The 27,746-nt window shown below is 39.1% G+C and overlaps 1 protein-coding gene across 2 annotated transcripts; it reads right to left on the reverse strand.

The window, feature by feature from the left end:
- Positions 1-575: 575 nt before the first annotated feature.
- On the reverse strand, positions 576-27,291 carry LOC141787541 (paired amphipathic helix protein Sin3a-like). Of its 2 annotated transcripts, none has more exons than XM_074666023.1 (21): positions 27,081-27,291; positions 22,730-22,946; positions 19,838-20,020; positions 19,630-19,736; positions 19,210-19,531; positions 18,874-19,125; positions 18,638-18,790; positions 18,171-18,323; positions 17,007-17,090; positions 16,795-16,913; positions 16,411-16,636; positions 16,130-16,246; positions 15,782-16,020; positions 13,605-13,788; positions 12,942-13,524; positions 12,680-12,849; positions 11,277-11,450; positions 11,088-11,180; positions 8,611-8,705; positions 4,569-4,779; positions 576-2,194 (listed from the first exon to the last, which is right to left on the reverse strand). In XM_074666023.1, exons 2-21 carry the CDS (start codon positions 22,922-22,924, stop codon positions 1,976-1,978), a joined length of 3,879 nt encoding a protein of 1,292 aa, XP_074522124.1. In that variant the 5' UTR covers positions 22,925-22,946; positions 27,081-27,291; the 3' UTR covers positions 576-1,975. The 2 variants fall into 2 exon arrangements, with proteins under 2 accessions (XP_074522124.1, XP_074522123.1); XM_074666022.1 differs by having other exon boundaries at positions 17,007-17,093.
- Between the last annotated feature and the right edge of the window lie 455 nt (positions 27,292-27,746).

Here is a 27,746-nt window from a genome sequence, read left to right on the forward strand (position 1 = left end):
TTTGGCAATATTTGTGATTTCAATTTTTAATTTTTGCAAACTTTTTCCAATTTAAGCAATTTAAAAAATATCTTTGCAATATTTTCAATGTCATTTTTAATCAATTTTTTACAATTTCATTTTTTTTTTCAATTTTCACATTTTTTTTTTAACATTTTAGCAATATTTGATTTTTTTAAACATTTTTGCAAATTTTTACAATTTCAGCAATTTCAAAATTTTTTGCAATAGTTTAAATTTCAATTAAAGAAAACATTTTTATCACAATTTCTTTTTTTTTTTCAATTTTAAGCTTTTTTTTTAATTTCAGCCATTTTTTAAAAACTTTTTGCAAATTTATTTCTAATAAAAAACCCAGACAACACATGTACATTTTCATAAATTCAAAAAATTTCTCATTTAGATAACTTTTCAGTACATTTAAGCTATGTATAGAATTTAATACACTTTATAGTAGTTTTTACTGTGAAGATAAAGTAGATTTTGTGGCTCCTGAACGACTTTAATCCAGGTGAGCTGAGGAAAAACACGACGAGAGAAAAGACAAAGGAAATGTTGGACTGAGTTTTCATCTATTTAAAGGATTTAATGCCAAACACCGTACTAACACTCATATACAACATCATAAAAGTCAAGAGAAGAGACAAATTAAACAAAGTACAAACAATGTCTTATATACAATCAGCTGTGCAGGACTTCCCGTGTGGATCCGTATCAAACACAGGAAATATAAAAATAAAAGCCCCGGTTATAAACTGACTCAGATTGTCTGAAGCTGGTTATGTTCAGGATCGTTACTGGAAGGATGAAAACCTGTTTTTTTTTTATCTTACCTGGATTTTTGTTGTCTACCTTTTCCTGCACGTTAAGATCTGTGAAATTTCAAAGGATCTGTTTTTCAGATACGAGGAAACTGAAGTTTTCTCCTCGGTGAAACACTGAACGTGAACAAACCGCAGAAGGAAAAGGCATAAAAACACTTCCTCTACCTCCCTCTGTGAAAGGGAAACGACATTCACACTTTCATTTCAGCGAGAAATACAAACTGAGAGCTTTTCTGGACGACAACAGGAGGAATTATTGCTTTCTTCTGGTTTAGTTTTTCCTTAAACTGTACACGAGTCTCACGTCTGACATTCACGTAGAGACTATACTCAGTGTTTGTCGTCAACACTGGGCGTGAAAATAACACAGCTTCTGTACAGATATTTGAGGAGACGCTGAGTGAGCGCTCAGACCGTTTGGGTCAGTCGGTTGTTGTGTGGAGACGGCAGTGCTCTGATAAACAGAAACGAAGTCGCTGCTCAGCTACATTCAGTCATCACGAGTGAAACTGACGGGGAAACGCTCAGGGAAGGTGGAAACACAGACACCGTGGAGTTATGGGAAAGAAAAGCAGGTCTCACGTCAACATCCTTTGGTAAAAAAATGTTAAAACGACTTCTTAAACTTCTCTGCAGACTCCAGCTTCAGATCAATACTACGTTCGTTAACGCTACACATCCATGACATCTGATTAAAAAATCTAGATATAAACAACATATTTACACAGAGTGAATGGGCGGTTTTTAAATTATTTATATTACACAGCGCGTCACTGCACCGTCACCACCGAGAGGGAAACATTCACAGACTACAGGAGTTTACAGCTGGAAGCCGAACGATCGACCGCTCGTTCCTGGAAGAGACGAAAATGAGGTTTGTTTGTGTTTCCTGACAAATAAAAGAAAAGATTTCACTGTAAAGATTTTAGGTATGAAATGTTTTTGTTGTTAAATGTCTAAAGATGAGGAAGTAAGGAGTGCTTCTTGAACATCTGGTGAGCCTGAAAGTTTGGACAAATTTCCTGAATCTGATCTAAAACGGTAAAAAACAGAAGTTGGCAGCAGAACGTGGTAACAGCAGGTCGGAGAGTCTGCACGTGGTGTTGTTGTGGTGGTGTAAAGAGTCCCGGGTTATCTGAGGCTGAGACGGACTACAGCGGCCTGTACTTCACCCGGTACTTGTTGATGTTGAGATAATGGAGGACCTCGGGGTTGCAGGTGGTGGTGCACGGCAGCAGACCTTCCTGTTTCTCTCCCATCAGCCACTTGTGGTTTTCGGCGGCCATGTCGCTGGTCACATGCTCCTTGGCCCAGGAGTCCAGCCGGGCCTGGAAGCGTCGGTGCAGGCGTGTGTTGACCCTCTGGTGAGACTGAAGGAGACAGAGAGTTTTAGGAGCTTTCAGAGCTGCTAGCTAAAAGTTTAGAGCACAAGGAGCTCTTCAACCACAGGAACTATCTGCTCTCCAACCACAGGAACTATCTGCTCTATCTGCTCTTCAACCACAGGAACAATCTGCTCTATCTGCTCTTCAACCACAGGAACTATCTGCTCTTCAACCACAGGAACTATCTGCTCTCCAACCACAGGAACTATCTGCTCTTCAACCACAGGAACTATCTGCTCTTCAACCACAGGAACTATCTGCTCTTCAACCACAGGAACTATCTGCTCTTCAACCACAGGAACTATCTGCTCTTCAACCACAGGAACTACCTGCTCTCCAACCACAGGAACTACCTGCTCTCCAACCACAGGAACTATCTGCTCTTCAACCACAGGAACTATCTGCTCTCCAACCACAGGAACTATCTGCTCTTCAACCACAGGAACTATTTGCTCTCCAACCACAGGAACTATCTGCTCTCCAACCACAGGAACTATCTGCTCTTCAACCACAGGAACTATCTGCTCTTCAACCACAGGAACTATCTGCTCTCCAACCACAGGAACTATTTGCTCTCCAACCACAGGAACAATCTGCTCTCCAACCACAGGAACTAGGGTCAAAATCTGGTTCTGGGTAACTGATCTATCTCTTGAAACGGCCCTGCCTGGGACTGTGCTTTCCAGGTGTCCAGGAACTAAAGGGGGTTTCTGATTGGTGGAGCCCCCACAGTGTTTTTATTTCCCTCCTAACCAATGATCGTCTCTGAGTCTGATGGTGTGAATGTGTCTCTGTCAGCTCCCGGTGGATGTGAAACCCTTTAGTTCCTGTTCCAATTCTTTTTACCAGGAACTAAAACATTCTGCAGGGTATAATCTGAAATCCTGAGGTTAAATTCCACCCCTTTTTAAGACTTTTTTAAAAACCTTTCAAAAAGTCTTAAGACCTTACCACGACTTAAAGCTGCTGTTAGCAACCGATCTTTGATGATTTTAGTTTTCATTTTAACATAAATGAGGTAAACTGAGAGGGAATAAAGCTTGAAAGAATAAATGTAACTAAAGGCAGGTTAACTGACATCCCATTACCACAACAAGTAACAGTTATTTAAGGCCAACTTGCAAAAAATACATACAGACAGCTACTAAACTACGGTACAAACTGAGTTTGTCACATTAGCCTGGTCATGTACACCAAAATTTTTGTGTCTTCAGTGATATTTTTACTACTTTTTCTCCTGTGTTTGTCTGGAGATCCTACATGTAACCATGGCTGCATTGTTTACATGTGAAATCAGCTGTTAGCAGACTGTAGCATGTCAATGCTAACTGGTGCTAGGCCAGATGTTTCCCCACAAGGTGAGGAGAAGGAGGTGAGGACGACGTGCTGGTTCTCAGGTGTGAGCTAAGAAGTGACGACGTGGACCTGTCCTTCTATCCATCGTTATTGGGAACGTAAGATCTATCTCCAATAAGATGGACGAGCTAGCTGTGCTAACCCAGCAACAGAGGGAATACCAGAGGGCAGAGTAGCATCATGCTATTCACAGACATGGCTAACAGAGCTAACAGCAGACACCAAGGCCACATGTGAAGAGCTTCACCTGCTGTGAGCAGACAGGATCCAGGAGACAGAGACTGAACAGACTGCTGAAGAAGCTCAGTCCTGGACCCTGTGGAGGTGGAGGCTGGCTGACTGGACAATGATGGACAAGCTGTCAGCATCTGTTTTCTTATGGAGCTTTTTGCACTTTCTATACACTTCCTTACTTTTGTTTTCTTGATTGCTGCTGTAACTCCAAATTTGTTGTACTTGTTACGATGTCAAAAAAGTTCAATTCTATTCTATTCTACCTCTGAGTATCCTGGCCGTGTGGCAGCGGCGGCAGGTGTGATTCCCTTTGTCGCTCTACTTTCTCCCTTTCTTCTAGATTTTTCTTTCATGGAGCTGCCACAGGACTCATTTCATTAGTGGATTATTTCTACGGCTGGGTTTGGAGACTTTTGGACTTTTTATTTCAGGTTTGGAGACTTTAGATCTTCTGTTTATTCAATGTGTCGCAGCCGGGGGGTACGGTTGCCCTGGTTTGGTGGTGATTTTGTATTTTTGTGTGTCTGAAAATGTATATTTCTTTATTTCAGCAAATAACCAAAAGAGCCAAAGCATGCTGGGATATGTAGTTTTATGGATCAGGGCCATGGCTTTCCTCCCTCATCAGGATATAATCATCCGTTTTAAAGTAAATGTGATTTGCTGTTGGGTGAATGAACCTTGTAAACTTTTTAGACATGTGATCAGCAGATCTGGTCCCTGAAGTAAAACCACAGTTTTGTATTCAGATTTTGTTTTCCGAGCTTACCTGATGGGCCCGTGTGAGCGCCGTGTGTCTGTACATGTAGTCCTCTGACTTGCAGACGTACACCATCTTGTAGGAGTTGAGTTTGAACATGCACTCCATCTCCAGCTCACTGCTGCCGTCCTGCGACTTGTCCGAGGAGGCGCCTTTGTTCAGCCGGTCCTGCTGAAGCTGCTCCCACCCTCTCTGGCACTTCCTGATCCGCCTCAGGTTTCTGAAAGCCAAACCAGAACAGCAGCCGTTAACAAAACCGAGCGTCGCCGAGGAAATCATGTGATTACTCCACACGTCAAAGAGGTGCATCACGTTTACAGGGAAAGTTCGCACAAATTTCAAACATCTGTTTTATTATCCCTACATTTTACATCAGACAAAATGTGCAGAGATTTTACAGCTAGGCACGTGAGACGTCAAGCAAATTTTGAAAGAGTTCATAAAAATTTGAGAGGACTGTCCCTTTAAACTGTTTGGAAACCCATGCATTGCAACTCACCGAGTAACAGAATTAGAAAGGGAGTCATTCGTGGGGGAAAGTGGATCTATAAGAGCAGCAGAGGCAGCAGTCGTAATTTCTCCGTACAGTGCACGTCCACAAAGTTCAATATCACATCACCCTCATTGACATCCGAGCCGGATTTGTGCAGGTAATAAGAAAATGCAATGATTCACCCCACCTGAATAAAGTTTGAAATGTGTACTTACCACGGAGGGTTCAGGTGAGCGGGGACTGAGACCATGAAGCATATTTTAGCATTCAGGGCTCCACTTTAAAGACAGGGAGGCCAATTCAAGTCAGACTGTGAGAAACAAACACTAGAAAGTTGCTGCCTGATCGGAAACCAATCAGAGAAATGAGCTGAGGATCTGTGACGTGCACATACTCCCACCAACGATGTACAGAGTGTCATGATCATGAGATGAAGACCCAACACAACTCGAAAAAAGAAACTGCAGGATTTTGTTTCTGACAGGCAGAGGTTGTTTTTTTTTTTTTTTTTTTGAAGGAGGATGTTTTGCCCTTTGTGCTGCTGATCTCTCATAGATTTGATGAAAAAAGGAGGACGAGATGCGGGTGAGCCCACTGATAAATCAGTCAGGAAACAGATTTATGCAGTGGGTTGGATCAGAGGAACTCAGAGGTTTGTTTGTGTCTTGGAAAACCCTTTGGAAATGTTCATGGTCATGGACAGCCATCTCAAAGAATCAGGGTATCATCCGTTCATTTCATATCCGTTTGAGAATCCAAAATCAGAAAACGGATAACGACTTGTTATTCAATTTTTCGTTTTCACATCAAAAATCAGAAAACAAATAACGGTCTATTTTTCGCTGTTTTGATTTTGTTTTGAAATTAAAATTAGAATATGAGAGAATGGAATTATAATGGGATTTTTAATCTGTGTTTCGGTATTCTGTTTAAAAAAACAAAAAAACAAAAAACAGACTGTTTTTTTATTATTATTATATATTTTATTTAATTTATTTAATTTATTTATTTTTAATTTTTTAACTGTAATCATTTCACTTAACTCTTCTAATTCTTATAACGGTATTTTATTATTAATTAATTTTCTAGTTATTATTTTTATTATTACTTTGAATGTGTATGTATGTGTCTATAGCTTATTATTTTCTTTTCCTTTTCTCTAAATATTTCAAATATTTTATTATTTATTGAATTATTTTCTGTCATTTTTTTTTTAAATTTATAACTATTCATATTTCTTTTTTTATATATATTTTGAAAAACCTTATGCAGATATGGCTTTTTTTTGGGGGGGGGGGGGTTATATGCGTATATGTCTACGATTATATATGTTTGTAAATACGCATACCTTTATTCTTCATAATGTTATGATTTTCCAATGCAAAAATGCACACATTCATTGTAAGGAATGGTAAATTTCTGGTAACTTTGTGCCAAAAATTCAACAGAAAAAAAAAGAATGTTGAAAAAAAAAAACGAACTTGTTTTTTTGTTTTTCTATTTTAAAACCAAAACGGAAAAACGGAATTACAGAAAAACATGTTTTTTCTGTCCTGGTTTTAAAAATGAAAAAACAAAAAATAATAAAAGATCGTGAGCGATCTGTTACTTATATAAAAAAAAGCTCAGGAACATGTCTGTATAAACCTTCAATGTAGGTTATTTGTCTAATTTTTATATAGAGATGTTCACATTTAATATCAAAATATTACACCAACAATTTTGACACAATCTTTTAATATTATTTTTGTTTCATTTTTAAAACCAGGACAGAAAAACCACGTTTTTCCGTTGTTCCGTTTTTCCGTTTTGGTTTTAAAACAGAAAAACAAAAAAACATATTTTTATTTATAACTACTATATTTACCATTCCTTACAATGAATGTGTGCAGTTTTGCATTGGAAAATCATAACATTATGAAGAATAAAGGTATGCGTATTTACAAACATAAATAATCGTAGACATTTACGCAGATAACCCTCCCCCCCAAAAAAAGGCCATATCTGCATAAAGTTTTTTTCAAAATATTAAAAAAAAAAAAAAAAAAAACACAACAGAAAATACTTCAATAAAATAATAAAATATTTAAATATTTAGAGAAAAGGAAAAGAAAATAATAAGCTATACACACATACATACACATACAAAGTTATAGTAATAACAATAATAACTAGAAAATAAATTAATGATAAAATATTGTTATAAGAATTAGAAGAGTTAAGTGAAACAATTACAGTTAAAAAATAAAATATAAACAAATTAAATAAAATATATAATAATTATAATAATGATAAAAAACAAGTCCGTTTTTTTTTTTTTATCGTTGTTTTGAATCAGAATAACGAAAGAACGAACCATACACAGATTAAAAATCCCATGATAATTCCATTCTCTCATATTCTAATTTTAATTTCAAAACAAAATCAAAACAGTGAAAAATAGACCGTTATTTGTTTTCTGATTTTTGATTTGAAAACTAGAAATTGAATCACGAGTCATTATCCGTTTTCTGATTTTGGATCCTTAATCGGATATGGGATGAACGAATGATGCCCTGATATCAAAGAAACACGAGGAAAGCACCAGAAAGCAATGACAGACGGCCTAATGTGCAACACTCAGCTGGAGCTTCACAACAAGCCGACACATCCACGTCTCCATGCACAGCTGGGAAATGTCCGGAAAGAATACAGCCACATGAAAACACACTTTAGACATCATCATCAGTTTATTTACAAAGCCTACTTCTCTGTACAAGTGGAGCAGATTCTGTGCTTGACCAGAGTTTTTAAAAACTTGTGAGCACGACTTTCTGTCAAACCAGTGAAAAAAAACTCAGCAGGAGTGCACTGTTTCCACTGAAAACAAACATAACACTGAGTAACAGACGTCAACAAAATGGACATTTGAACATTTACATTTGCAAACAGTGATTAAGTCACATACAGGAGTCACAAACAAAGGGCATCATCAGGTAGAAAGGAAACCATGACTCCACCGTCCTGCTGCCATAAAGTCTTTCAGGTGCGACACCACGGCGACGTAGAAATCAGGAAATAAACCAAAACAAAGTGAAACCCGTCTGTTTGCCCTTATGTTACACAATGAAGCCAAACGATCCCTCGCAGCCGCCAAAACCCAAACCCATCGTGGAGCTGAAACCATTTAAAAAACCTCACTAGAATAAATAAATCCCCGTTAAAAAGGAACGAAACCATTAAATAAATAACTTCCGTTATCTTTTTTAAAAGGTGGCCGTGTAAAGTGCAGAAACTACGGATCACAGCCGCTGAGACTCTGGAGCGTTCAGGCTCGGAGACTCAGATTCACCTCCTCAGACCTCGGCCTGTTTCTAAAAAAAGGAGAGCACTCTAAAGCCGTCGGGTTGTGATCAGAGACGGCTTTCTGGGTCTGGTTTGTGCAAAATGCCACCGTTTGTCTCGCGTTTTGGCAGCTGGTTTGGCTTTGCGACAGTGGAGTGGCTGCTCGGCCGGCTAGAGCCTCGGGACAGAAGCTGAGAGCGTTCAGATAAGAGGGAGACATGGCTGAGGCCTCACCTGGGCAGGAACACGGGCTTCTGGGCCAGGTGCTCGCGGAGCTCAGGGGACGCAGAGTCTGAGTTCAGGTATCTGCCCACGTAGTCCGACCACCTCTGTGAAGAAGGAGGCAGAGGAGGAAACGATGTTAGGAAATATTATACAACTGTGACTCAGAGGTGGAGAGCTGCACAAAAAATGCAAAACTAATTCACAGCACACAGTGATTTCATGGAGGAAACAAGAAATCTGATCAGTTTTGAGCTACTGTCCCCCCACCCCATCACTCCACAAGGGAAAGCCCTGGGACAAACGTTTCGTTATAAATGAAATAAAATAAAGGAGACAATAACATGTTGATCGTCTGACATCCAGCTTGGGGGGCTGATTGGTCTGGGCATGACCCCTGACCCACTGATTTGGTTTGATTTCCATGGTTTAATTTGATCTGGTGTCATTACGTTGTGTTAGTAAAAATAAGTGCTAACAATTTTTGGTTTAAATTTCAGCGAGAAACTGGTGAAAGGCTGCAAACTGAGAAGAGACGAATATTAGAAAATGGCTAAAAGGTGCTGCAGGTGCTTATTCAGCTACACCAACTGAAGGGGGAGGAAACACGTTTGTTGAAGCCGAAGCAGTGCAAACGCTTTCTCCTGTGGCTGGCCAAGAGCCACCTGCGAGCAAAAGTCGCCAACATCTGGTTTAGCAGCAACACTCGCCTCCTCCAGCTGTTTTAAAGGTACCTCTATCTTTAGTTCACTACAGAACATGGTTTCAATTCATGATCTTCTACTTGGTGTTTCTGCCACTGCCTGTCGTGGCCTTGAAAAACAGGTTTTAAATGTCTGTGGGACCATCCTGGTGAAGTAAAGGTTAAATAAAATAATAAAAGTACTGTTTACAGGGTTCCTACAGCTCAAGCCAAGTTAAATTTAAGACTATTTAAGACTTTTTCAAGGTCATTTGAAATCAAATTTAGGACCAAGTCACCAACGAACCACAATTGAAACAAACAAAACATAAAAATTAAAAACACATGATTTACCTGGGTGAGAGGCCATTTTGACCCAATGTTTATTTTAAATTAAACATCACTTTTTGTCTTCTTTTTAACCCCATTTTTACAGCTTTATGCCTATTTTGATTCATCGTTTTTTGGCCACTGTCAGAAACATTTTTGTAATTTTTACATGTTTTTTTTACAATAAATTTTCAACTTACTTTCCAATTTTGCTGCCATAATCAATTTTCCTAAGCTACTTTTGGATTTTTTTGCACATTTTCCCCAATTTTTTTCTTTCTGCAATTTCATACCTATTTTGCACTTTTTTATTATCCTTTTTCCATTTTTGCCCAGTTTTTGCAATTTAATCCCTTTTTTGACCTGTATTCATACACTTCGTCCCACTTCTGGACCATATTTATCTTTTCAAGCCCGTTTTTATAACTTTATTCCAAATTTGCCACCATTTTTTTTTTTTTTGACCACTGTCAGAAACATTTTTGGAATTTTTACATGTTTTTTTTACAATAAATTTTCAACTTACTTTCCAATTTTGTTGCCATAATCAATTTTCCTAAGCCACTTTTGGATTTTTTTTTGCCAGATTTTACCTTTTTTTCCCTCTCCAGGCACTGTAGTTAAAACTAAGACATGCGTCTGCTCTGAAAGATCCTGGTGCAGCCACATCACTGATTTGTTAGTTCTGCTTTTGTGGTTGCACGATGTTGCCATGACAATAAATCAGTGAATTCTTTTTGAAAAATATATACATTTTGCTAAATATTTTTTTAGTTCATTCTAACATAAATCTTATTAATGTGGTTAAATTTTTAAGACTTTTGAAAATTGGATTTAAGACGTTTTAATGCCAATTAAGGCCTTATTTTTGGAGTTATGAATTCAATGCCTCTTAAGACTTTTCAAGGATCCGCAGGAACCCTGGTTTAGGTTTCATGGTTCTTTAATTGTTGAATGGTGATGTTCACTCTACTGTTGGTGGGCTAAAGCGTAAGAAAAGACAGAGATTAAAATGGAAAACATATGCACATATAAAACGAATCCAGTAACAAACAAGAATTTGAGCCCCTTGCAGTTTTCTTAATGCCCCCTGTTTAATTTTGTCTGATGAAGACTCTGGTCATGCAGCAGCAACCTAGCCCACCAGGTAATAGCAGTGCTCTAATGTGGTGCATGTTTTACACAGCTTTTTAGAGCCAGGGTCACAGGTTTACTCATTGTAACAATAATGTTTAAACCAGAGAAAAATATAAAATATGAAATAAATATGAAATAAGCAGAATATCTACATACTGCTATGCTTGGAAAATACGTATTGTGCAGCATTTCAGCAAAATAAAAAAATAGAATGAATGACAAAAAAATGACAGATTCTTTTCTCCTTGTACCTGGTTGTGACAGGTTTTAGGAAACAGACTCTAAGAAAAACGTGACATTATGAAACCAAAGAATCATCAACCTGTGGCTGAAGTCTCACCTCTGCCTCCGCTGGTTCATCTGAGTTATCCTCCTCTGTGTCCAGGAGCTCCATGGCCAGACTCACAGATCCCCGGCTCTTTATGAACATCAGCTACACACACACACACAGAGAAGCAGAGCTGGTTAGACGAGCACAGCCCCGTAGACTCAGCTGATACACTAACGGACCATTTCAGGGTTAACGAACCTTGAAGCAGTTCTCGTCAGACATCAGCTGCTCTGCTTTGCGCTGGTAGGCTCCTTCAGCGGTGGCTCTGGACGTCTGCGTGGACAGCGTCCCTCCTGTGGCTTTGTTGGCAATTTCACTCAGGTACATGTCGGTTACACGTGAACAGACGTCATCGGTGACGAGGTGCTGGAGCTGTGAAGAGAATCAGTTAGATCAACGGTCTGCAACCTGTGGCTCTGGAGCCTCATGGGGCTCTTTGACTCCTTGGCTGTGGCTCCTTCTAGCTTTAAAAATAATTGTTAAAATAGAGATTTTTTTAAATTTTTTTCAAACCTCTTGCAATAAACCTTTAAAAAAAAATTTTGTTACAAATTTTGCAAATTTTCAAATTTCTTTTTTTTTTCATTTTTTGATTAAGAAAAAAAATCCAGATTTTACTTTTTTAAATTTTTGCAAATTTCTTTTTTTTTTTTTCGAATTTTTGCAGATCATTTAAGTTACTTTTTTGTTTGAAAATTTCTTTAAATTACCTTTTTTTTTTCAAAATAGAAAAAAATGCCAAATTTTTGGGAGGGAATTTTACAATTTTTTTTTAACATTTTTAATCCTTTTTTGAATTATCTTTCACAAATTTTTGCAAATATTTTAAATTTCATTTTCTTTTTTTTTTTAATTAAGAAAAAAAATCCAGAATATACTTTTTTTTATTTTTGCAAATTTCGTTTTTTTTTTATTTTCTTCGAATTTTTGCAGATCATTTAAGTTACTTATTGTTTGAATTTTTTTTTCCAAATAGAAAAAAATTGCCAAATTTTTTAGTTAAATTTTGGAGGGAATTTTGCAAAAAGATTTTGAGCATTTTTAAAAATATATATTTTATTTTTACAAATTTTGAAATTTTAAGTTTTCTGAAAAATTTTGCAGCTGAATAAATTTTCAAAAATTTATGAAATTTGTATGATTCATTTATATTTCAAAATTTATTAAGATTAAAAAAATGACATCACTTTTAAAACTTTATGAACACAAGCAACTTCTCATTAAGGTAATTTTACACTACAGAATTTTATACAATTTTTTTGGCTTTGTTGTGATGATTAATTTCGTGAATGGCTTTAATCCAGATGAGCGAAGGTGAAATGGCTCTTATGAAAGTAAAGGTTGCAGACCCCTGAGTTAGATCAACAGTTTAGCTTTCTATCAGTGAGCTGTGAGGAGGGTCAAAGGTCAAACTGAAGCTGGCCTGTATCAGAAATGGTTCTGATTCGTCCTCTTAGCGTGCATTTCTCTACACACTCTGCAGAAATAAATCTTTTGGAAAGTAAACCGAGCTTTGAATCTGAATTTAACTTGATCTAGAGAGGCGTAGAGTTTGTGTGCGCTGTGGTTGAGGTGAGTGACATTAAGCTGAATGTGCTGACCTGCCGGACGATGCTCTGGATGAGTTTGTCCATGGTGAAGGCGATGTAGGCGTTGATGGTAAACATTTCCCTCAGGGAGTCCTCGTACTGAGCCGGCTCCATGTTCCCGTCCAGGAGATTACGAACCATTTCCAGAAACACGGAGTAATAATCCTCCACGTCCACGTCCACTGCAGGAGGAGAAACAGGAAGTCAAACCTTTAGGATCAAAATAAACGCTCTATAATAATTTAACATGAACAAACTGAAACTCTTTGCTCACTGGGCTCCTTCATCTTCAGCTGGATTGCTGGGTTTTCATTTTTCTCCCTCTTCAGCCCCAGCACCTCCCTCTCCCAGTCCCTCTCGCGGCTGTCCTCTTCGATCTGCTTCTCCGCCTGCTCGTAGATCCTCAGCAGGCGCGAGCACAGGATGTGGTGAAGGCGAAGGAAGATGTACCAGTAGTTGTTCACGTAGAACATGTTGTAGGCGTCGTCCGTGCCGCGCAGCTTCTGAGCCGCCGTGTTGCTGAAGAGGAGTTTGGACTTTGACGGGCTGCTCCCCGGCAGGCCGTTGTGCTTCTTAGGAGCATCTTGATCCATCTCCAAGTCTTCCTCCTCCTCATCCTCCTCCTCCTCCACGTCAGAGAGCTCCCCTCGCCGTGCGAACAGCATGTCAGGGATGAAGTGGTGGATGATCTGCTTGATTTTGTACTTGTCTTCTTTCTGGATGCCCACCTGTCTCTTCACGTGGTGAATTATCAGAGCGGCGGCATCCTCCAGGATCTGGCTGTCCTCGTAGGTCAGGGTCATGTGTGGTCCGCTTGGCGGGGGCGTGGAAGTTTCCTCTGAGGCTCGCTCCTGGCGCTGAAAGACAAACACACCGTTAGTGCTGATGTTGAGGGTTTTATTCTGTCAGATATCTGCTCTCATGGTCGTTTCCTTACGTCGTCATACAGCATCTCGATTTCGTTGAGTAGCGTTTTCGAGCGCAGCACTTTGGTGTCGTTCTGCTTGAAGTTGATGCCTTGGTGGTCGAGTGATTTCAGGTAATACTTCTCGTTCTGCTCCCGCCAGATTTTGTTGAATCCTCTCTGAGCTTCTCTCCACTCCTCTTCTTTCATTTTTAACCTGAAACAGTCAAAAGACGAACATCACTCAGAGTTACATTTATAAATCTGAGCTATTAAAAACTTTAAAGCTCTGGACATCAAGGGTCTTCAACCTGCAGCTCTTTGACTCCTCTACAGTGGCTCCTTGTAGCTTTAAAATAATATATTATTTATATATATAAAATAAATATTTTTTATTTTTCTTCCAGAGGGTATTGATGATTAAAGACACTGACACTAAATGAAATCATTCCTTAAAAAATTGTTAAAATTTTAGCATATTTCTGGAATTTCATTTTTGTTTTTAATTTTTGCAAATATCTTAAATGTTTTTTTTTTTCACTTTTTTCAATTTTTTCTACAATTCCAGTAATTTAAAAAATTTCTTTGCATTATTTCAAATTTCAATTAAAAAAAACCACATTTTTATTACAATTCATTTGTTTCCAATTTTCAGGATTTTTTTTTATTTAAGCAACATTTAAATTTTCTTTTCTTTTTAATTATTGCAAAGTTTTTACAATTTCATCAATTTTTAAAACTTTTTGCAATATTTTAAATTTCAATTTAAAAAAACAAACATTTTTTTACGATTTAATTTTTTTTACAATTTCAATTTTTTTTTGTTTTCACCCAATTTTTGAAATTTAAGCAATATTTTTTTTTCAATTTTTGCATTTCAGCAGATTTTTTAATTTTCTTCCAGAGGGTATTGATGATTAAAGATACTGACACTAAATAAAATCCTGTGTTAACATTTAGTTGAACTAAATCTTCATCCCATCTGTCAATAAAGCCTGCCACCGCTCTACTTCACCTCCTACAACATCAACAGCCCACCAACTTTCCATGCACCTGTGGCTAACCTCAAGTTTTACAGCCCTGGGAAGATAACTACATCTACAAAAAGACTAATCTGGAAGAAAATACTGATTTTAATTCTGTGTGGATGAATTCATTTCACTGACAATGAATTATGTGAGACAACACGGCAAACAACAAAAGCTGATGAGTTGAGCAATATTATCAATATGTTATCAAATTCAAGTATTCTTTCAAAAAAAATTAAATTTTTGCAAATTAATGAAATTTTTTTTTCAAAATCTTAAATAACAAAACTGTTTGACATTATTAAAAAAATTGCAAATTTGTAATAATATAGAAAATATATAAATATTTTTTTTATTATTTTTTACAAGGCAATGCACTTGATGTTAAATAAGATAAGATAAGATAAGACAAAAATACTTTATTCATTCCCGAAGGGAAATTCATGTAGTTTGGGAAATATAATATAATTCATTGCCCAGTGTTATCTTTTTTTAAAATAATAATATTATTTTAATTATTGTTTTTTTAAGTAATAACTGTTTCTTTTTTGTAAGCATACATCAGTAAAAAGATTTTATACCAGTTGTAAGTTGCACATCATTGAAAGTGATACCTGGGTAGGCAGGTGGGTGGGTTTGGCATTTATGAGATCTGATTAAAAGTGTATGGCAAATGTTGACAAATTGACAAATGTAATTGTACACCATTTTTATACAGAAATTAATTTAAATAAAAGGACTTTTTTTTTAACAATTTTGTGCAATTTTTGAAAATTGTTGGCAATTCAGAACTTAAAGCATTTTAAAAATTTAAAAAAAAGCTTGAAATTCCTTTTTGTATTTTTACATTTTTTTTTAATTTTTACAATTTTTCAAAATTTCCTAATATTTTAATTTTTGCAATTTTACTTTTTTTATTTTATTTATTTTTTTTGCAAATTTATAAAAAAACTACCAAGACATTAAATGTACAATTTCATTAATTCCAAAATATATTCTTGTTTCAATAATTACTCCCTAGATTTGAACTATATATAGAAATGTACCCACGCTATATTCTTTATTTTGAAGTTAAAGTAGATTTTGTGGCTCCTGAATGACTTTAATCCAGGTGAGCTGAGGAAAAATGGCTCCTATGACAGTAAAGGTTACAGACCCCTGATCTAGAGACCCAGACGTTACCTTTTCAGCACTATGGGGACAGACACAGCAGGGTTCCTCTTGAGCCCGTCAATGATGTCGTGGGCCTTGTCTCCGTATATCCTCTGGATAGCTTTGCGGTGAATGACCTCTGAGGAGCCGCCCATCGTGTTGTCCAGCTTAAAGCGCAGCTGCTCCTCCGCTGACATGCGAGAAATCCTGCGCTGAACCGTCTCCAGGGCTCGTATCGTGGCCAGGTTAGCTTCCAGCACCACATCCAGCTAAAGAGGACAAAAGCAGTGAGAGTGAAACAACTGGAAAACTTGACCTACTCATGGCTGTTGGTGCTAGGGTTTTGACTCTGGAGTGGGGAAAGAAAATATCCCTCACCTCAAAACGCTCGTCCTCACATCTGTAAATGTGCTCCTCATACTGGGTTTTCTTGGAGCTCACAAAAGTTGAATCCTCAGACCACGATGGGAACGACACCCACGTGTCGTTCAAAACCTGAAACAGACTCAGTTCAGTCACGCTGGGTATTCAATCAACTCTTTGTCTCATGTGTTAAAGTTTCAGAGAGTTCCTGGTTAAAAAGCCTTGACAGCATCACTGCAGCTGTGTCAGCTGTGACAGAGCTGCGTCTAACCAGCAGACTTCCTTCATCGACTCACCTCCCTGCACAGCGGCGTCCTTCCTGTGCACTTGGGCTGCTGGTAGCTCTTGGGCAGTGCTCTGTAGCTGGACCCCAGCCTCTTACAGGAGGCGTAGTCGATCTCCATGGCGATGCCCTCGGTGGCTCGTTCCTTCGGTAAACTCTCGGCATGACTCGACTCCCCGTGACAAGACTCCCGGTAGCCCAGGAAGTTTTTAAACCACGTGAAGAGTTCTGGGAATTTTCTGTCGAATACACAAAGTGTTTTTTTGAGTTAGTATGCAGCAAAAATAAAGACTTGTCCATCAGCAATAGTTCATTTAAACAGCCAATAATAAAGCAGAGACTCTGTGTGTGTGTGTGTGTGTGTGGGTGCAGACCAGCTATGAATGATTAATCTTACCCGAGAAACGGGATGACTAACTGGACCAGCTCAGCGCGAGAGATAACTTCCTGATTGAAAATGTGAAGACAGCGCAGGAAGTTGTCGTACGCCTCTGAACTGCGCAGAGCTTTCTTCACCTGTGGGGAGAAAAACACAAAATAAAAATGAGTTTACAAAACTTTCCCTTGAGCCAACTGATAATATGAGCATTGATACTGAACCAGACTGACCTTCTCAAAGAACATGGTTTCAGTGCTGGTGCTGTGTTTGCTAGCCTCAGATAAGCCGTGGTCTTTACCCATCATTTTGGGTTTCTTCTGAAAGAGATGGTCAGGGAGAAATTGTGTTTTTTGTAGTTTTTAAAGGTCCCATATTCTGCAAAAATCACTTTATTAAGTCTTTTAGTGACATTTGTGGGTCTTTGTCTTTCCTCCCAGCCCACAAAATGTGATATTTAATGACCAAACCTGTTCTTAGTAGAGCTTGTTAATGTAAAATCCTGACCTAAAACCAGCTGTTTGGAATTTCCGGGGTTTGCCGACGTCAGCGATTCCCTTTTTTGACCAATCAGGAGCAAGTCTGACCTGATTGGTACCCCCGAACCCCCCCCGCCCAGAATGCCAAAGTTGAAGAGCCATCACTGCTCTGTTTTTGGCTGTAAACAGCCTCATAGCTCCATGCTCAAGCTTCCCATCTCAGAAGAAGACAGACTAAGTGTCTAGAGTTCATTTATCAGGAAATGTTCCAGCTACACTCAGTAAAACTGAGCATGTGTGTGCTAGTCACTTCACGGCCGACTGCTTCTCCAACTTTGGACAGTCCAACAGAGGGCTAGCCAATAGACTGGTCCTGAATCCAGGCGCATTACCAACCATCCTCCAACAAACCTGGGACCCTGGAAATGTGAGTATTTTAAATGCTGTGTGCTGTGGAGCAGATGGAAGAGCTTTTCCTCAGTGTCCCCCCTGTCTCTGTGTTAGCTTCAGGATGCTAACTTTATCTGCAGTTAGCCTGTTGTTTTAGCCTGTAATGTTACGGTAAACGAGCTTCTCTGTTTTCTAAATATTGTGCACTCGGAGCTCGTGGCGCCGCTCTCAGTGACGTGGAAGAGCGGGGCGGTATCAGCGGTGGCTCATTTACATATGAAGGCCACGCCCACTAAATCAGAGCGTTCTGAACAGAGGGGCTATGAGAGCCTGGAAACAATGCTGCTGTGCTTGATTTATTGGCTTTTTGGACCAAAACATGTTACTACCATTTCATGAAGACATCAATGATTCAGATTAAACTGCAGGAAAGGAGCAGGATATGGGAGCTTTAAATGTGACTGGGACTTCTTACATCCTGAAAATCTAAGAAAGGTATGAACAAACAGGATGGAGGATGATGTGTACCTTCACAGGTGGTGTGGGACCCACTCCGGGTCTCCTGATTGGCAGGCCGTTCTGGCTCAGCCTCTGCTTGTTGTTCAGTAAGGGTCTCTTCACCGTGCCGCCGTGGTCGTTACGCACAGAGTCCACTCTGTCTGGTGTGGCCTTGGCCAGGAGCTGAGACAGGATCACATCTCCGTTAGAAACTCAGAAACATGCACAGCAGGAAATGATTTGATTGAAAATGGAAAAGAAAATCTGATTAGAGCCGACACGTTTGTTTCAAGCGTTTGACACTGACTTAATACTCATGAAGTCATTACATTTTGCTTTCCAGCGCAAACAAACACAGCTGCACCACATGCAGGAATAAAACAGAAACAGAAACTAATGACAAACACACGAAACTCATTGTTTATTTGATGCACAAACTCCTCTGCTGTGTCACTATTTCCACACGTTGCGTCACAAAAAGCACGGCTCAGACTCACCATGGAGCTGTTAGCATCAGGAAGAAACTGTCCGAACTCTGAGAGGAGATCCTCCTGGTTCTTGAAGAGTCTGGCCACCTGAGTGTAGACCTCCTGCTCGGTCAGAGTCGGGGTGTAGTTTCCTCCGGCCTCTTTAGCATTTCGCTGCTCCTTCTGTAACGTTGAAAACAAAGCGATGGTGAGATTACGATGCATAAATTTAGGAAGTTAATAATCTCCTGGGAATATTCCCTGACCTGATACGTGTGCAGGATTTCCAGGAAGGCTTTGTAGATGTCGGGCTGGCCCTGGAAACGGTTCTTGATCTTGTTGACGTAATTGATGGCGTGGTTGAACTCCACAGGCTGGTTGTTCTGGAGCGGCGGTGCACTGGACGGCGTGCTGCTCACGGGGGTGTGTGACTGCACAGAGGGTGAGCGCGGCGAGGCGTACGACGGGATGGATGGGTTTGGCTGGCTGGTGGGTGTGTGAGCTGGGGACTGAACCGGCTGGTGGGACGGACAGAGAAGAGAGGAAGGTTAAAACCATGACGGCGGGCGCCCTGAAAATGACGTGCAGTCAGTCCAGTCTACCTTGCTGGTTTTACTGGGAGCGGGCTGAGTGACTACTGGTGGCGTGGCAGTGGTGGTGGTGTGTGTCCCGGTCTGGGGCAGACTCTGGTGCTGGTGGTGGCTCGTGGGTTGGCTGGATGCTCCGCTCACGGGGATGTTGTGAACGGATATCCCATGAGGGGTGATGTAGTGGATCTGACCTGGCGTGGTCACGTTCACCAGATCATTTGTCTGAACCTCGATCTTGTACCCAGGTGGCAGGAAGGTGTTGAAACCCATGATGAGGTCTGGGTGGCCTTTGAAGAGCTGGGACACGCGGTTGATGACTCCTGGAGTGTCGATGCTGTAATGAAACAAACAAAAACAACCAAAGAGAATCAGAAACCTGCAGATATACCCACACATGAAGTCAAAGAGGACGGTGACGAAGCAGGAACTCACCTCTGGGACTTGAACTCTTTCATAATGTCGAGGAAATCGTTATAAACTTGAGGCTGGTTCCCAAACTGCAGCTTCACTTGATCCAGATAAGACAGAGCATCTTCAACCTGAACGGTGAAAAAACACAGTTTATACCAGCAGAAAAACCCTGACCATGATGCTTTCTGAATGAATCCTGAGGTCTGAGCGTTTCTCCACGTCACTCCACCTTCAGCCGCTGAAACTGCTGTCCCTGTGTAGAAGTCATGGGTGCGGGTGGATGAACGTGTCCTGGGACCACCGCAGGGCCCTGTGGCTGCACTGCCAGGCTGTGTGCGTGGGGACCAACATGAGGTGCGGTGTTGTTATGTCCGTGTCCATGTCCGCTTGTGCTCTGAGGCATGGTTGGCACCTTTTTCATAAAGACATTAAAAGATTTAAAACATCAACAACTAACAGATAACAGGGAAACAAAATCTGGGTTCCTACAGCTCAAGCCAAGTTAAATTTAAGATGATTTAAGACTTTTTTGAGGCCGTTTGAAATCAAATTTAAGACCAAGTTGACAACGAACCACAATTGAAAAAAACAAAACACCAAAATAAAAACACCACATGATTTACCTGGGTGAGAGGCCATTTTAACCCAATGTTTATTTTAAATAAAACGTCACTTTTTGTCTTCTTTTTAACCCCATTTTTACAGCTTTATGCCTACTTTGCCCCCCATTTATCATTTTTTGGCCACTGTCAGAAACATTTTTGTAATTTTTACATATTTTTTGAAATTTACTATCAAATTTAATTCCCAATTTTGCCACAAAAAACTTTTGCTAAGCTACTTTTGGATTTTTTTGCAAATTTTTCCCTTTTTTTTGCAATTTCATACCTATTTTGCACCTATTTATTATCCTTTTCCACTTTCGTACCATTTTTTGCCCAGTTTTTGCAATTTGTATCCCTTTTTTGACCTTTATTCATATACTTTGTCCCTCTTTTGGACCATTTTTATCTTTTTAAGCCCGTTTTTATACCTTTGTTCCTATTTTGCCCCCATTATTTTTTTTTTTTTGACCACAGTCAGAAACATTTTTGAAATTTTTTCATGTTTTCTGAAATTTAATTTCAAATGTAATTTCCAATTTTGCTGCCATAATCAATTTTCCTAAGCCACTTTTGGAAAAAAAAAATTTTGGCCAATTTTTCACCTTTTTTTCCCTCTCCAGGCACCGTAGTTAAAACCACGACATGCATCTGCTCTGAAAGATCCTGGTGCAGCCACATCACTGATTTGTTAGTTCTGCTTTTGTGATTGCACGATGTTGCCATGACAATAAATCAGTGAATTCTTTCTGAAAAATATATACATTTTGCTAAATATTTTTTTAGTTCATTCTAACATAAATCTTATTAATGTGGTTAAATTTTTAAGACTTTTGAAAATTGGATTTAAGACATTTTAATGCCAATTAAGGCCTTATTTTTAGAATTATGAATTCAATGCCTTTTAAGACTTTTCAAGGATCTGCGGGAACCCTGAAAATGTTGAGTTCTGCGTCTCAATCCATGCTGTCCTGGAAGAATACGTCTGGCTATTACCACCTGGGGCTGCAGCTATTTAATATTTTAGTATTTGAGTATTCTACTGAAAATTCCATCGAGTAATCGGATAAAACACATTTTGTTCAGTCAAAGAGCAGTTATTTTTCAAACGAAAATCTGTTCCAAACAAGTATAGAAACAAGTGATTTTGGGTGATATATTTAAAATTCAATGTAATCTGACTGCATACGAGACATTTTAACAAGGAATGAGACATTCTTGAAAGATTTCGAGTCTCTGCAGTGTTCAGACTAAAATGATGATCGATTCATTACTACTTGATATTTTATGCTACATTGACCTGTGAGCTAAACGCGACAACTGCCCAGTTAGCTCTATTAAGTTTTTGTTTTTTCACCTAATTAATCACCCAATTAGCATGTAACCGTTGTGGATGTTAAGGAAAAAAGGAATAACCAGAACTACAAATGAACTTTGTTTGTTTTTTTAGATATTCTTCCAGAAGAGTAGCTCGATTTGTTGCTGGTCACTTTTTTGTGGAAAAGAGGGTCTAGAGGGGTCTGAAAATCACTAAATATAGCCTCAGCCACATCAAAAGAAGTCCAGGCAAACTACCACTCTTTGATCTTTTGGAGTTACACAATTTTTTGTGTTGAAGAAAATTCCTCGATCATTTTTTGTAACTGAGTTACTCGGTTACAAAAAATTTGAGGAACTGTTTCAGCCTTATTAACACCTTAAACTACTACAAGTAGTATTGTGAACGACTGCAGGGACACAAACTGCTGCTGTTGATTTTAGGAGCAGATAAACAGGAGTTTAAGGAGATGCTTTTTTATCCTCAAATTTAAAAAAAAAGTTTTACAAACTTGTCAACTAAAATATGAATCTGATATGTAGCGAAAAATTAGCAAACAACAAAAAATGTGCAACTCTGAAAGACATTTCCAGGACAAGCACAAAGCATTTGCTGGACAGTACCAAAATAAAGAGGAAACAAAAGAAATCGATTTTGAAAATCCTCTGAAATGGACTTTGGCTGTTTATTCTTCTGTATATTAAAGTGGGCTAGTTTCTATATTATTAATGTTACACATATAAGGAAATGACTTAAAAATACCTGCATATTTTAACGTTAAATTAATCTGAAAGTAGCCTACACATGCACTCTACACTCTGTTTTGGGTTTTTTTTGTTTTAACAGGTAAAAATAGACAAAGAATAAAACTTAAAAACTTTACAAGCTGTGCTGTTTTTGCTGCTCCAGAATACTTTTCTTTGGTGGATGAAGGGAAATATGGCTCTTAATAGTAAAGGTTGCAGACCCCTGGTCTAAATGGTCCATAAATCCTAAATTTGCTGAATTCTTATAACTTTGTCTTTTATTTTTTGGAGTTTGAGGAAACAGGCCTCTGACTTGTTCACTGTAACAAAGCCAAAACCAAAGAAAACCTGACTCTACTTCTCAGCTCTGTGACAGATCTTAAGTCCCAACAAATGTGAGCCCTGCCTCCTGCTTGGAGCGGCTGTTCGAGCAGGTCCCACTGATGCTGTCCTACCTGGTAGCCTTGGGGGAGAGAATACTGGATTCCAGTGGATGGCTGCATGTTTTCTGCAGCCGTCTCTATCACGGTCGGGGCCTGGGCCAGGGCCCGGTGCTGGAAGCTGTCTGCTACTCCTGGACCTGGGGGGCGGCGTGGCTGCTGTTGCTGGGGCGCAAATATTGGTTCCTGGTCCTCCACGCGCCTCTTCATTGTATACGCATACTCAAAGGGTCTGAAGTGGACAGAGCAGATGGAGAGCAAACAGTGGGATGAGTGTGAACTTTGACGCCATGATGACTTCAAACACTCTCCAGGAAAGTGCCGTCTGCTTGTTTCAGGCTCAAGAAAAGGACACTGAGGGTAGACGGTAATTTTCTAAGCATCAACATTTCCAAGAAGTCATCTTCTCCCTAAATTAACGTGTTTTAGAAAAGTAATTTTGAAAGTGGAGGAATTTCAAATATAATTTCTGTTCTGGGCATCAGATCATGTTTTATAACTATGACAACTTCACAGATGTTGGAAACAAACAAAGAGTCCTTGGACGTGTTTGTGTTCACTCATCACTATTTTAAACTAACTGATTAAAATCTGAGTGAAGGAAAATCTGTTACACAATACTAATATCCATCAGCATTATTATGTTCACAAACTTTCTCTGTCATCTTCTTTATATCTCTTCACAACTTTTAATTTTTAACATAGAGATGTTATTTGATTGTAGTGTCATGAGAGACAACGAAAAGGCAACTGTTCAGGACCAGACTGTTACTAGAAGCTCCAAACAACACTTGACAAAAGTTTGAGAAGATACACTCTTATAACAAAGAACATGTTTGTATCATAAATGGGCTCTGTATGTAAAGTTAAGTTTCTTAATTTTTCCCAATAAAAGCAAAAAACAGAGACAGACAGCTTAAACCAGAAAAGGCTAGTGATGACTTTTCCCCGGCCTGGCAGCCTCCAAGTTCAGGGCTCAAAACACAAAACAAGTCATCATAATAATCGGGGAAAGTTGATGTAGGAAATATAAATTACATCACAGCTAAACACCATTGGGACACTAAACTAGATCCTTTTTGAGACCAGCCCTGAAGCTCTGCTGTCATTGTTCAGAGAAAGGCTGTGGCAGCTGGTTAGGGACCATCTGACAAGTTACAGGTTCTGAATGCAAAGAAACATCCAAGTTTCCAGAATTAGAGACTTTATAAATTTAGTATTAAGATATCTAACACTCTAAACTGTTAACAAAAAAATGTTGTTTTACAATAAATGACTGAAAAATAAATTCCAGCAACAACATGTTTTAAAACAGTTAGGGGCAAGGAAACACTAAAAAAAAAGTTGTGTGATGCTGAATGAAAAACTAGAGGGATATCTCTTGACTAATGGGTAAATTGCCACAGAGACAGGATTTAACAAGATCTTTGAGTAGAAAATGCAATAACTTGTCAGAACAAGGCAAATGTGGCATAAGTGTAAACACAGCTAATGACGACAGACTTGGAAGAAGTGTTAGTGTCACTTTTTACAACACAAGTTTTATATTAAGATATGTAACAAGAGCTGTAGGTATCACGCTCACAGCTGATAAGAGAGAAACAGAAATAATGACCTAGTTTCTGCAGGGTGATATGAAAATATCTGTGTTTAAAAACCAGTGCACCAAACAAACACTACATAGAGAGAGGCCTTCAAAGTCTTTCTATGGCTGCCCGGGTACATTTTCAGGCCAGGTCCAGTATTTTTAATAAATAATAATTTAATAAATGTGGATTTCCTTCATCTGTTTGAGAGTTGTAGAGGAACTGACAGTTGCTATTGTTTTTTTAGGCTCAAAAGGTGAAACATAAGGAGCGGCTCACCTGATGTAAGTCAGTTATGCTGTTCTGACAACTTAATCAGGGTTCCTCAAGTTTAAGCCAAGTTAAATTCAAAACTTTTTAAGACTTTTTAATGTCATTTGAATTTAGATTTAAGATCAACGTCACAATAAACACAAATGGAAAAAACACTAAATCAATTACATAGTGTTGTGAGTCCCATCTGCAACCACATCAATGTTTGTTGGTTCCACATAGGGATGGGTACCGAATTAGGTACTTTTATGGGTACCGACCAAATTCTGTCAAAAATACCGGGTACCGATTCACATAAAACCAAAAGGTACCACATTTAGGTACCTAAATGCATCTTTGTGACTGTAAGGGAGTGGAAGAGTAGGAGATTTTCCATGCTGGGCATGAACACAGCATTACAAGGTTATATATTGTAGAATAATATATTAAATTGAAAAATGAAATATTTTATTGTTAAACAAATTGATATTTTTTACCACATAAACACAAAAATGTACCGATAAGTGGTACTGTTGAGTACCGGGACCGATTGCCAGATATCGGGTATCAGTACCGGATCGTTTTAAATGTGAAAGGTACCCATCCCTAGTTCCACTATTATGATTGTTAATACCATGAGAGCCACTTGGTAAATTACTTAAAAAATATATATATGGTAGAATTTATTTTGAGATTTGGGACTACTTACAATCATACTAACATGTTGAATTTTTTATTTTTATTTTCAAGTGTTTTTATTGATTTTTCTTTATATAACAGAAAAAAGGTCACAGTACGCTACAGCTACAGTGAATGAACATGTTGAATTTTTTAAAGATTTTTAAAGTTTAATTTAAAACATCTTGAGGCCATCTAAGGCCGTTTTTAGATAAATTAATTTAATGTCCTTTAAGACTTTTTACGGATCCGCGGGGGTCCTGTTAGTGAAATGAAGTTCTGGTTAAGATATTTTACAGACTTCATAAAAAGGCAGTGGACAACGCAGGCGCAGACACTTCCTTCGCGAATGTGGGGGAAAGTAATTTGTAGATGGTCCCTAAGCAGACGTCACTGCAGTCAGTCAGAGCGGAGCAGACATTATGCTCCCTGCCCATTTAGGAGAAAACGGCGTCAGAGCGCACCGTCTTCAGTCGCTGAAATCGTTTCTGTCGCATATCCGATTTCAAATATTCTTTGCCAATCGCGAAGCAAAACACGGCAGACGGTGAAAGACGGTCAAATTAGCCGACTAACGCTACTAAAATAGCAGACATTTCGCTGACAGTCAACACTTCACAGTCAAGTAGGCGCTCTCTCTCTCGCCCTCTCTTTCGGTTGCTCCCCTCCCCCTCTCTGCCAAACACAGCTAGATACGGAACCGCTGCACGCCACCATTTCGCCTCAGCCTCGCTGGTGACTTGTTGTCTTCGTTTGAGCAGTCTAGTCAATCGAAACAGATTCCCAGGCTGCGTTTTAACTACCACTATGTCAGCGTTGACCTAAAATAAATGACAGTGACGCAGAAAAGGTGGAAGGCTGAAACAAAGCGGCGCCGCGAACCGTGTCCGCGTTGCTAACGTGCAGTTAAGAGCGAGCTGCGGCGAATTCTCGACCGCGTCAGTTCGCTTTCGGTGAGGAGACAGCTAATGCTTGTCTGGTGGTTGGCGCTGGCTGTCGTCTTAGCTCGAAGTTATGTAGCAAGCAGGCGAACTTTTTCAATCACACAAAATGGACCAGTGAGTCTTGACTTGTGTCTCTACGGTCAATACTGGTCGCTAACAGTGCAGGACTCTGCTTTCGTACAGAATTTAGATGGACTAAACGTGTCGGCTAAAGTGACGTTACCCTTGCTGTTGGCAGTTGATGTCGAAAAGAAAACAGCCAAGTTTCAGAGCAGCTGGCAGCTGGATAATGTAGTCTCTTGATTCAGATTCAAACATTTGTTCTTTAATCGCTTCAAAGAAGTTATATTAAATATCTCCTTCAGTTTGTGTTAGCTTCCCTTGCTGGTTAGGTCAGGAAGAGGGCTAGTCAGCTATCAAGCTAACGGTAGCCTCTCCAGAACGTTATCGTCGCATTAACGCTTAGTTATCGGAGAAGTCCGACAGAAATACATTTCATGTTTCAATGAGGCGTCCTCGGCCGGCTTCCGTTTCACCAACTCAGACAGCAAATTCAGATACAGCAAGAAAAACTTCAAGCATGTTGTCAAGTCAGTCTACCCATCGTCAGCATGTCAGCTAATTCATGGTAGCCGTTTGGCTTTTTAGCTTTTCGGTTAGCTCGACTAACTTAGCTGCGCTTCAAGCAAACGTAGTCACGGCTGAAACACAACGTTTTATTTTGTTGTAGAATGAAAACACATCACAATATTTTCCCTTTTCAGCAAACCAAGCAGTGTTAGATTCCTATTTGGTGTGTCCGGCAAGGTTATACAGCAGCTAGCCTCAATGCTAAGATAGCACAACAACCAACCCCCATTAGTAATGGGTATCTTCGGCTAACAAGCTAACAGTACTTCAACTTACCTTGCAGGACTGCCACCAGCAACGATTCGTCACTCCACTGAAACGAAGCTCGACCCACAGACCGCTACTCGTGTAGTTTCCACGCCGTGAGAAAAAGTGAAGTTTTGAGGGGTGGTAGCGGATGGAAATGTCAAAAATGAATTTGGCCGAAGAGGCTACGTCGCTAACAACAGTGTATGTATGAAGCGGTGTTCCTTGAACATAGAGGCGTGTCCAACATGAAGGCGGGCTAGTCTCCTCCCAGTCTAAACTGGGATTGGCCAGCTGTCCAGAATGAAAACAAATACACTAAAGTCTATAAGCCCGTCCTGTTTAGTGTTCTTGGTTCAGATATGAACATGACAAGTGCAGCTGTACATCTTCCCTTTCCAGCCATCACATATTAGACCCATCTGCTTAAAACTGCAGTACATTTCCCAGATACATTTATTACAGGAGCTCTAAAAATATAACCATGAAGTAAATCCATCAGACCTTTTTTTTGTATAGCACTTTTCAAACAAAATACAAGAGTAAAACAAAGTGCTGTACTGGAGTAATAATGATAATGATAATGATAATAATAATAAATAATAATAATTATTATTATTAATAATAACGTATCCAAAGCTTTTGATAGAATTAATCATCAAAAATTATATGTGAAACTACAAAATAGGGGAGTCC

Source organism: Halichoeres trimaculatus, unplaced genomic scaffold (genome assembly GCF_033239565.1).
Source record: "Halichoeres trimaculatus isolate MK-OKI-2021-1 unplaced genomic scaffold, fHalTri1.1 fHalTri1_scaffold_3, whole genome shotgun sequence".
NCBI lineage: Eukaryota > Metazoa > Chordata > Actinopteri > Labriformes > Labridae > Halichoeres > Halichoeres trimaculatus.